The sequence below is a fragment of the Thrips palmi genome, unplaced genomic scaffold (genome assembly GCF_012932325.1).
Source record: "Thrips palmi isolate BJ-2018 unplaced genomic scaffold, TpBJ-2018v1 HiC_scaffold_15, whole genome shotgun sequence".
NCBI lineage: Eukaryota > Metazoa > Arthropoda > Insecta > Thysanoptera > Thripidae > Thrips > Thrips palmi.
This window is the reverse complement of record NW_023144624.1, coordinates 7160217-7171277: the sequence shown is the minus strand read 5'-3', so window position 1 is coordinate 7171277 and position 11061 is coordinate 7160217. Positions and strand designations below refer to the sequence as shown.

The 11061-nt window shown below is 42.2% G+C and overlaps 3 protein-coding genes and 1 non-coding gene across 7 annotated transcripts; 1 reads left to right on the top strand and 3 right to left on the bottom strand.

The window, feature by feature from the left end:
• Positions 1 to 2: 2 nt before the first annotated feature.
• On the bottom strand, positions 3 to 1421 carry LOC117641555. The gene is made up of 2 exons (XM_034378996.1): positions 1171 to 1421; positions 3 to 509 (listed from the first exon to the last, which is right to left on the bottom strand). Exons 1-2 carry the CDS (start codon positions 1340 to 1342, stop codon positions 400 to 402), a joined length of 282 nt encoding a protein of 93 aa, XP_034234887.1. The 5' UTR covers positions 1343 to 1421; the 3' UTR covers positions 3 to 399.
• On the bottom strand, positions 119 to 191 carry Trnav-cac. The gene has a single exon. It is a non-coding gene; the product is annotated as a tRNA-Val (tRNA).
• Positions 1422 to 2433: 1012 nt separating the features above from the next.
• LOC117641551 (dehydrogenase/reductase SDR family member 12-like) lies at positions 2434 to 4409 on the top strand. 2 transcript variants are annotated; one of them, XM_034378991.1, is made up of 8 exons: positions 2434 to 2495; positions 2933 to 3015; positions 3108 to 3241; positions 3321 to 3416; positions 3483 to 3607; positions 3683 to 3818; positions 3895 to 4114; positions 4183 to 4409. In XM_034378991.1, the coding sequence occupies exons 2-8, from the start codon at positions 3006 to 3008 to the stop codon at positions 4293 to 4295; spliced, it is 834 nt and encodes a 277-aa protein (XP_034234882.1). In that variant the 5' UTR covers positions 2434 to 2495; positions 2933 to 3005; the 3' UTR covers positions 4296 to 4409. The 2 variants fall into 2 exon arrangements, with proteins under 2 accessions (XP_034234882.1, XP_034234881.1); XM_034378990.1 differs by lacking the exon at positions 2434 to 2495 and adding an exon at positions 2648 to 2828.
• On the bottom strand, positions 4135 to 11034 carry LOC117641550 (glycine-rich protein DOT1-like). 3 transcript variants are annotated; one of them, XM_034378987.1, is made up of 12 exons: positions 10778 to 11034; positions 10044 to 10182; positions 9778 to 9965; positions 9329 to 9701; positions 9025 to 9099; positions 8463 to 8746; positions 8276 to 8383; positions 8096 to 8137; positions 4780 to 4870; positions 4598 to 4703; positions 4353 to 4524; positions 4135 to 4227 (listed from the first exon to the last, which is right to left on the bottom strand). In XM_034378987.1, the coding sequence occupies exons 2-9, from the start codon at positions 10160 to 10162 to the stop codon at positions 4785 to 4787; spliced, it is 1275 nt and encodes a 424-aa protein (XP_034234878.1). In that variant the 5' UTR covers positions 10163 to 10182; positions 10778 to 11034; the 3' UTR covers positions 4135 to 4227; positions 4353 to 4524; positions 4598 to 4703; positions 4780 to 4784. The 3 variants fall into 3 exon arrangements, with proteins under 3 accessions (XP_034234878.1, XP_034234880.1, XP_034234879.1); XM_034378989.1 differs by lacking the exon at positions 9025 to 9099 and having other exon boundaries at positions 10778 to 11027; XM_034378988.1 differs by lacking the exons at positions 4135 to 4227; positions 4353 to 4524; positions 4598 to 4703; positions 4780 to 4870 and adding an exon at positions 6928 to 7477 and having other exon boundaries at positions 10778 to 11028.
• Between the last annotated feature and the right edge of the window lie 27 nt (positions 11035 to 11061).

The window sequence follows — 11061 nt, the reverse complement described above, 5'->3', positions numbered from 1 at the left end:
CAAAATGGTCACAACTTTATTTTAAGATTTTGAAGTAGAAATCAAATAAAAACTCTGATTACAAGGGTTGTATTCGTGAGATGTTTCACGCAGGGGCTATTAGTGGTGGCCGAAAAAGTGTTCCCGCCCGGGATCGAACCGGGGACCTTGTGCGTGTGAAGCACACGTGATAACCGCTACACTACGGAAACGCCCTGTCATGCTGAGTGGCCTGCTTCACATTTGGACGTGATGTGGCATTGGTGAAAGTGCGGGGTCTGGTGTCCGACAAGCTGCCTACCTATAAGGCGGCGCCCCACGGGCCTCAGGTGTAGCGGTGTCGATTGGATGACTGAGGCCGGCTCCAAGCGGACGAGTGTCCAATAATCTGTTTCAGACCCTAAATTGATTGTTCTTTTATTAGTACCAGCACAGACATTCTCCCCAGCTGCAATATCCTCCGGCGTACTGGTAGCGTTGGCATTGGTAGTTGCAGCCCGGCTCGTAACATCCGACAACTTTCCGTGATTCTGGGTGGACAGAGTAAAGAGCATTAAACTTGGTGCACCGAAATTTGCCCAGGGGATCTATCGTCCTATTCGACCAACAGCACTGTTTAGGGATGTACAGTTGGGAAAGGGCTAATGAAAAATTGCAAAAGCTCGAGCCGGCGCAAGACGAGCGCCGGGATATTAGGCCACCCATCGTACACATACTCTTTCACGGAGAATTGGAAATTAGAAATCAGCTTGGCAGTGGACCCCCGTGAGCTCGAACCGTTGCTTGGGCACAAGTTTCTCGACTAGCGCCTGTGGGGTAGGCATCACACCTCTCCCGCATCACACCACTGTGGAGACGGTGGCCTACCTCGCGCCTGTTGTTTCACAGGGCCACGGTAGGCCACTGTCGCTACGCCGGCGTGCTGCAGGATGGGCGTACGGCGTACCTCTCAGGCACAGGCGCTACAAGAAGCAAAAGGCGGGCAGTTTGGAGAACTCTGTACAGCGCTTTTCTGTGGTCAGAACTTTTTGGTACGTCTAGGCCAACCGACCAGGCGGTTTGGCCCGGAATGGCCGAAGGGCCCGACAGGTGCCCATCCTGCCGCCGCTGGATCGGAACGATCAGAACGGTGCCAGGGAGTCCCCTATTCATTTGGCCTTTGGCTGCCTTTGGCACGGCAGGGCGACGTACCGACTGGGACGGCGGCGGCAGCGACAACGGCGGCGTCCTCGGCGGTCGGAGCGCGGTCGCTCTTGAGGACCTCGGCAAGGGGCTTGAGCTTGCGCTGAGCGGCCGCGGGGCCGGCCTTGGAGGCCGCCAACAGCGTCGCCAGCACGACCAGGGCCACGAGCACGGACTTCATGTTCTAGCGAGGATGCGTCGGAGAGTGAACGTTCGCGAGATAATGCGTCGGGCCCTCCTGGTGGCCCATTTATACTCGATTATCGCCCGGCCCCGCCACTCCACACGGTGTCATTCTAAGAACGGGTGACTTTGCCAGCCGCCAGCCGCGCCAGCCCCCCTTTGCAGGATTTGGCGTTAGTAAACAAGACCGAGCTAGGAGGGGAGGGATTACGAAGGTGAGAGGAAAAATCCTTGAAACGGTGAAGAATAATGAAGCCTTTTCAGCAAGATCTGCATCCATAACCGCTGATCCCAAGTCACCTCGCTGAAAATCTATTCATACAAAGTGTATCGGTTTAAGGAAGCTGTTGCATTCGTTGGACGAGACGCGTAAGACGGGTACGAAGTTTTCCGTGGTACTATGAATGGAGTCCACTTTGGTGCTCTCTCTAATGAAAGATAAGGATAAGGGCCGTGGAAGGTGGGTCCAGGAAGTGTAAATAAGGACGCCTTCCTCACTCGAAGACAAATACTCAAATCTTTTCAAGAAAGCGAGCGCGCCAAAATCGCGCTTACTTTCGTCCAATCTACGAAACTGGTTACTGGTTATGAACATTGCTGTGGTGCTTGCGTTTGCGTGGCGTTGCCTGTTCTATGTACCGTTTCATAAGCTCACTCCTCTTGAGTGGCTGCAAGTTGAGCTACAACCCTCCAAACAGGGACGTGCATCATCATTTCATCTCGTAGCACGAATTTAATCCCATTAAGGCCATATTGTCTTGCCTTATCTGCACGTTGATAATCTTCCAGTGAAGTGGACCACGTTGGTACTTATCGTAAACTCCCATGACCCCCGAGTTTCTTCGTGTTGGGCGGTACGCAGGCCGTCTCCGCCAGGGGGGAATTCACTGCCGCACATCAAACAATTATTTTTGGCGTGGAAAACTTTTCGCCTATGGAGGCTGCTGCTCCCATAAGTTATCTTTTTCTGCGTCATATTGGTTTTTGAAGCAGTGCCACAGTATATATGAGTGTGTTCCTAGGGTAGGCTACAACAGAGTAACGGAGTAACTGTGCTGGCAGGATAACTTAAGGGGTAGCGGAGGGGAGGCCGTGGGGGAGGGGGACCCCCGTCCCGGAAGTAGTCTACCAACCTTCGCCCCTTAAATTAGGTGAAAAATGGGAGTTGATTGTTATAATTTGCCTTAGAAGATCATTCATGATGTCGCATCTACAATCAAAATAATTTAATCGATAAGTTATCGAAATGCAAGGATCTGTCGCTCAAGTAATATAACGATTCAAATATATCAAGCTGCCTGTACTGCCTGTTTGTTTTCAAGGCCGGGCCGGGAGATAAGCAGAAAGTCTAACCTCCTAGTCCAAACTTTTGTTTGTTTGACATTTTGAAGTTTACTGCGCTTTTGTGATAGCTTGCAGCCGATTACCATGACATTGTACCGAAAATGCGTGTGGTTCATGAAGGGTTTTCGCGAATACACGAAGTATGTTTCTTTTGCAATCTTGTGGTTCTTCTGTAAATAGTTATGCAACTAGTGTTCCGCCCCTTTTCGCTGCATTTACTGATTTCTTGCTCTTTGATTCACAGAAGCGGATACCAGACGGCATCTCAAAGGTTCAACGATGGAGATCTAGATGTTGACTGTTCCGGCAAAGTATTTATGATTACTGGTATGTTGTCTGTTTTAACCAAAACCTCATGGAAGGTCTGAAGAAGGTTTAAGTCAGTCTCTAAATTTATTTTTTATGTTGTGCCCTTACAGGAGCAAATAGTGGGATTGGTGAAAATGTTGCACAACAAGTTGCAAATCGGGGCGGGACTGTTCACATGGTGTGTAGAAATGCCCAGACAGCAGAAGATGCCAAGGCGAAGATAATAGAAAAAACAAATAATCAGGTTAATGAGTTATTTTTGCTGATGACATGAGGTTTGCAGTGACTTATAAACTAATATCTGATTTGTTTCCATTTTAAAGAACATTCATTTACACATTCTTGACCTTGCTGCTCCAGAAGAAGTGTACAAATTTGCCAAAGATTTTGCAAATAGTCATGAGAAGTTGGATGTGCTTGTAGGTATTGCACTACTTTTAAAATGTGTAACTGTCATTATTTCGAATAACTAAAATCTGCTCCAGGTGAACAATGCTGGGTGCATGGTTCATGAGAAGCGCATTGACTCAAAAGGAGTTGAATATAATTTTGCGACAAATGTTTTGTCTCCTCATATTTTAACTCGATTCCTTTCGCCTCTACTGCTTAAGTAAGTAAATTAAATTTACTGCTCCAATGAAGTCTTAAAATTAAAGAAGTGTTCTTAATTTTTTTTCCCTTACAGGTCTGATCATGGGAGAGTCATCATGGTTACTTCTGGAGGCATGCTCCTGGAGAAACTTGACTCTGACGATCCTCAGCTCTCAAAACAGGAGCCATTTGATGGTGTGCGTTCGTATGCTCAGAACAAAAGACAAATGGTAAGCAGAAAAACGTGAGTGTGCATTTTTCATCTGAATCAGAATCTGTTCAGCTTCTTTAATTTATAACCTTCAGGTGGTGATGGCTGAACAGTATGCAGAAGAAAATAGTGGCATTTTCCATGCTTCTGCACATCCTGGTTGGGCTGATACACCTTCAGTGCGTTCTGCTCTCCCCGATTTTCACAAACGTATGGAAGGAAGGCTTCGTTCATCAGAGGAAGGGGCAGATACAATTACGTGGTTGGCAGTTTCTCCCGCAGCATTAAGCTATCCAAATGGGAATTTCTTTCAAGGTAGATTCAGAATAATTATGCAATGCAATAGTTACTTTATTATCATTATCACACCAATTTATTTCCAGATCGAGCACCAGTTTCTGCACACTTGCCACTTGCTTGGACTCATTCTACAAAAGAGGAAAAACTCAAGTTTATGTCTTATTTAGATGATTTAATGAGAGAAAGATTATCTTAATTCTTAGGTATGGCACATTATGACCCATATAACAAAAATATTTTTGACATGATTTACCTATTTGTCAAGCAAGAGAAATATGGAATAATAAACTATCTGCATCCATGCACAATACTCATGAATTTTCCATATTGCCCACTTGCACCACATATCATAGAGCATTTGCACAAGAGAATGGTCTCATTAATTGAGAATTTGTGGGATCCACAACATTTTTGCCAGTGCATACCTAATGAAGAAAAGAACAGATTTATACAGGTGTCACATGCTAAATTGATAGTGTTTCTATTAAGGTAACTTACTTTCACGTGGAGAACAGACAATCTACATCATTTCCAACATAGTTAGATGTATTGACATTGAGCCATTGACACTGATAGAGAAAAAGTCTCAATCTATGAAGCCAAACTGCAAGATCAAGAGGGGAGTTGTCAAACAGTGAAGCCCACTGAATAGTAATGTACTCTAGAAGTAAGTAACTTACAGTTTTCATCCAGGAGCTGCACAACAATATCTGGATGTTTCAACAGAAAAAGCCATGAATTCTGAAGCTTTCACTAACATCCATTTCATTCCTGAAAACATAAAAATTGTCATATAAAATGGCAGAGGTAAAGAAGTTGCATCTGAAAAACAATTCGCATTACCACAGAAAAGAAACCGACAATATGAACAGTTAATGTCTACTTGTCACTCAACAAATTTTACTTGACAAATTTAATGATCATATGATCATCAATGAAAATAGTTTATTGCTAATTTACCCAAACTAGATAGATGAATTATACTTCACACACACAAGAGTCAGTTTGTTATCACTGCTGCGAATCAGTGTTAATTCTATAGAGAAATCAGTGCACCAGAGGTAGCTTCGGCAAATAAATAGTGGCAAAAGTCCTCCATTTCGTTCAGTTTGAAAAGATTCTCTCACCACAAATATAGAAAAACCTCAACAGCTTTCGTTTTCAGTTCTCTCTCATTTGGGAGTTTTCATTTAGCATTTTGAATCAAAATACAGTAGAATGGTACTGTTCATGGCGTCTCCTCCTGCCCGTGGTACACCTATGCACTTTCATGGCACCAATACTCTGTATCACAGTGTATAGTTTCCAATTTCAACCTTCTCCTGCATGCAAGCTCTCACTTCGTTTCTCTCACTGATAGCCAGAATCTGTTAATGTTTATATCACTCCTCTGGGCCACAGTCCAGCTTAGAAATTAAAATTTAGCACATTTCTTACTTCCACGCCTCCATATTACTTGATCCTAAAGAGATAAGTCATTCAGTTAATCGTCCGATCTCAATTCAACAAAGTCTCATTGAAAAGAAAACACAGAAGCACGAATGGAAGCACACAAAAGGGGAGAAACGATGGAAGGAGACAGGGGAGTCAAGCATGGGTGACAGCTCAATCTAATCAACATTCCTAAAATTAGAAAAAAATGTAAAGAAAGGTTTTTATTTTTTGAAATTTAAAAAAAAAACGAGTTGAATAGATTTAAACCCACTCAGGGATCTGCCTCATGCAGCAACAAATCGAAAACAAGTTAACTTAAACATCAGAGCATTTCTAATACTGTGAATGACAAAATGTGTTCACTTACACTTACAATAGTTTCATAACCTTCAGAGTAGCTTGTTAGTAATGACTTTCATTTTTAGACCTGTCAAGTTCTTGGATTCAAGATGTACAGTAGTGGGTACTTATTCACGTATTAGAAATAAGGCAATGCATCCACCAACTGAAAAATTGTTAGAAGAAAACTACACGATTTATGGCACCATAAGTGAACTATGGAACTGGAAAATCTTATTTAAATTCTCACTATCTAGCATTCACTACTCGCAATTTATCTCTTTCATTGCATTTGCATTCAATGCTACAATGGGTTGAAAGTTAAGGTTAACAATGAGCTTAACCACTTCATTACTTCTTCTTCTTTTTTTTTTTAAAGACAAGACCTCTGCTTTACCAGTAATAATAGCATACTTTCCCAGACTTACTTGAAATAAATTATCTTGACGGTCTTCACTGAGTAGAATCCTTCCAGTTTCAATGCCAAGCGGTCTTTGAGGTTGCTGCACTCAAATGATTCGTTCCAGTCCTGACAAAATGTATTTCTAGCCCCTACCAGTTTAAGAGGAAAATTAAGAATGGCTACCTGCAACTCCACTTCTCCAAGAAGAGTAACTACTGAAATGGTCTCTGTCAGACCTTCAAAGACCACTTATAGAAAGGCACACTGGCAAATAAGCAGAAATAAAGTATAGCAATTTTCAGTAGTGGAGTGAATAGAGCACACACATAGGTGAGCAGGACTTTGCAGCATGTAACTCACAAGAGCATCCATAATAAAGCCCATAAAATAATCCAGTCTAAGTGAACCAACTTAGAAAATATTGTGGGTATGGAAAGCGTGCTAGAATATTAATCATCTTCATACAAATAATGGTTTTCAGTTACACAGTCTTCATTTCAAACAATACTCTGAATGGCTGGATCACCACAAGCATCATTCAGCTCACAACCAAACCCGAGTTGAAGTGTTCGAGGGTCTGATCACCCCCGCCAAACATAAACTAAAATGCAGCTTAAGGGTGAATGAAGGTCAAAATAAGGTGAGTCTCTGATATTGTGTAGATCAATTACTACAAGCTTTTATTAAAGTTTAGCTTTAAATTGCACACTTAAATAAAATCTTCCCATTGAAGTAACAGATCGAGTGTTAAGGTAGTTGTGAATATAGCCCTAAACTATTCTTCACTTAATTTCACAACAAAAAGAAAACCATGATGGAATGTACATGCGTTTTCTTTGACAAATACAAAATAAAAATTGAAATGAGATGATTACGATTCTTAGATAACTTATAATCTTTTCTTCAAAACAATGACATGAAGAATTATGTACAGTTTTCATATGAGAGATGCTTCAACCATCACAGCATCATTCCTACGCTAAGTATTCGTCAAAACGTCAAATTATTAACAAGGGACTTCCTAATAATATTTGAGAGCACAATAATTTATGAAGTAAATATGATATTTTCAATATCAATCAATAGATTAAAATTTGAGATATAGCCTGATAAGATTAGCAGTTTCAATTTTTGATTTATGTTTTAGTAGCGTCGCTGTGCTTGATAATCTCGGTTCTGCCCATAGCTAGCTGAGCTGCCGCCTGAAACATGGTTAATTCCAAAACACACATATACACTAAGAGCTCATGGCTTAGTGAAACAACGCGTAATGTAAACCTCACTTCGTTTTAACTGGTAAATTAAGGCAGCTTCATACATGCTCACTTTTTTCTCACATGGAAATATGATAGTTTGAGGTGGAAAAACTACCCTATAGATTTCTTTTCTCCAAATGAAAATTTATAGACAAACTACGGTACTCTGTACAAGATGGTGTGTGTGCAGAGAAATTTATTGTTTATCCCAATGCCAATTTCAGCAATATCATCTTAAGTTTCAATAAATATTGCACTGTCCTCCAGCTCTTCGTACTAGAAACCTATAGCTTCTGAGCTGATGACCCGCACCTGCTTCATGAAGACTAAGATGATTCAGTTTTAAAATCCCAGCAGAAATATCTGCATGTTTCCCTCATCTAAGTGAAAGTGAAACACAATCTCTCCAACTTCCTGAGAACTTAAAATTTCCCCAAACTAACACTGAGGCATATCTTAGGGCAACCCAAATGATTGTCCCAGAGTGACAAAACTATAAGACAAAAACAACCGAAAAAAAAAGGAAAATAAAAGTAATAAATATTTAAGGGTGGTAGTACTCACCATAAGGTTTGTTGTAGGTGTTGGACCCATAACTCGGCGAGTCTGAAACACAAAAGCATATCATTGTAAAAAGAATAAGTTCAATAACCCAAAGGATGTCACAACTTATTAAAAAAAAAAAAAATCAAATTAAGGTTGGCAGATTATGATAGACATCAACGGTAAAATTGTTCAACGCACCATAAGAACCAGAATTAGAATACCCTCTATCATCATAAGTGGGGGCAGCAGCTGGGTAGTTTCCAGAGGGAGCATTCCCGTACCCTCCAGAGGAATAGTCATCTTGTGCTGAAAAGGGAAGAAGATATAGTATGGAAAGTAGCATAAAAACTGTAGAACAAGCAAACAAAACAAACAAAACTCTAACCTGCAGGCTTATTATAGCTAGGGTATGATTCCGTCTGTGAGTAAGGTTGAGGGGCACTGTAATTAGGCCTGTTGTCTGCAGGAGCAGAGGGATATCCTGAAGAATATTCTTCATTGTAACCAGTTGCTGGAGCACTGTAGTTGGGATTACCACCACCGCTTCCATAGCCGCCTGCAGCAGCTACTGGTGGGTCTGAACCATAGGACTGTGCTGGGTAACCCCCACTGGAACCACCAGAGTTGTATGTTTGGTGTGTGTTGTAGCTCTGGTTAGGAGGAGCACCCCTGAAAAACAAAATTTATTAGGCTGGGTTTATTAATTACAAAACAAGTACCCTTTGGGAGAATTACGAAAAGGATGCAACTATAAGTCTTAGGCACACACAAAAACAAACAAACTAACAAACAAAAAGGAGGTGGGGGATAAAAAAGGATTAAAAAACAAAAACCATAGAAGAACAGGCCAACAGTCAATACACATACCAAAGCACAAATAAATGAGACCTACACCCACAGAAGGAAGAAACAAAGGCTAGCTGCATTGTTAAAAAGGCCAAACTCACCCATAAGCAGTGCCAGCATTACTATGGGATGATGCATCAAATCCTTGATTGTCATACTGATTAGAGGAAAATTGGCTTGAATATGCAAAAGAAAACACAGATAAGGAAACTACCATGTGGGTGCTACAAAAACTGTGAGAAATTACTCTCTACGAAAAGCTAAATATCTACTTTCACTATAATACATGCTACATTTTAAATCCTTCAAATTACAATCAAATCTACAATGCAGAAAGCCACATATACAACGCTAGAGATAAGAAGCCCATTCAATAAAAATGAAGCAATTTTATTTTATACTGACCTTGATGGAGCACCATAGCCATTGCTTCCTTGAGATCCATCATAGCGACCTCGCTTGGGTGCAGAATCATCATTCACAGGGGGGCCTCCCATGCGTTTTGGAGGAGCACCTCCAAACCGGTCACTTGGAGCTGATGAGGCTCCTCGTCCTCCCCTATCAAATCCACCACGGCCTCGGCCCTCAAAGCCACCTCCTCTTCCACGGCCTTCAAAGCCGCCTCTTCCCCTAGGCTCAAAACCTCCACGCCCCCTGGGTTCAAAGCCTCCTCGCCCCCTGGGTTCAAAGCCTCCTCGCCCCCTAGGTTCAAAGCCTCCACGCCCCCTGGGTTCAAAGCCCCCTCGACCCCTGGGCTCAAAGCCACCACGCCCTCGGCCTGATGAAAAGGAATTGATGAGTCAAATTTAAAGAAATTTTCAGACATTTAAACTTTAACATTGAAAAGTACTCACCACCTCTGAATGTGCCTCGGTCTCCACCAGCACCACGGGGTACAAACTCTCCACCTCTTCCTCGTGGACCTCCCATTCCTCTGGGAACGAATCCACCTCTCTCTGGAGGGGCACCACGACCCATTCCCATACCTCGTGGAGGTCCTCCCCTGCCTGGCGGACCACCTCGCATCATGCCTGGTCCTCCCCTACAACAAAGATGAAATTTTAATTTGAATGGAACTTTAAGAATGATAGAAAATATGCAAAATAGAAATGTGACATACCTTCCTCTCATACCACCATCAAACCCGCCTCGTCCTCGAGGGGGCCCACCACGTCCAGGTGGCCCGCCTCGACCTCGAAACCCGCCACCAACACCACCTCGCTGTGGCCTATCTTCCATTGTTGGAAGTATTTAAAGGACTGTAAAAAAAACAGAAAAAAGGCTAATAGAGTGAAAAGTGGCACAAAATTTTAGACTGGAAAGTACAAAGAAATGATGACATACACCTAGAACAATTGGTGAATCAGACAAATAAACAACAGTAGAAACAACGAGGGGTGCAAAATTAAGGACATCCACTTGGGGCATACAGACCAAATAAAAACAAGCTGTTTTAAGCAATTTCGAGCTTGATTCTCTTCCGAATGGAATTGAATGTGGGTGTGCTAAATTATTAAAACAGCTCTGGGCAAGTACAGGCAGTAACCACCAAGAAATAACCCATTCTATACAATTATGTTTCAATATCAGAGAGTGTAAAACTTATATATGTTTTGAAACAGAGACCATGGAAACGTCTGAACGCGGATTTGGAGCCACATTTAACAATCAAATAAGCTAAAAATTCAATCCCGAAGGTAGGCACAACTACTTTAACCCGGTAAGTTTGTACACCACAATTTGGTGCAGGAAATGCGGCGAATACGAACGGCTCGATGCAAACAAGTAGGAATGCAATAGGGAGCGGATAGACCCAAAAAGTACAACGAATACTCATAAATAGGGAAACTTTACCTGGAATCTTAGATTATGCCCCGGCCCGGCTTTTCCACTTTACTCGACAAAATGGCCGACTCGGCGAGGGCTTTCGGTCGGAAGTTAAAAAGAAAAATGAATAAATGGCGGATATGGTGCCGGGATACAGTTGTGCCAGCGCAACTCTTCACTTAAAAAGAAAAGCAGAAGCAAAGTCTCTTTCTGGTTCGTTTTGTCTTTGAAGTGTAATAAATACCCGAATCTACATCCAGTAGTCTCATTCTCATTCACGTTCCATTTTCTATGATGGGCAGACTATTTTT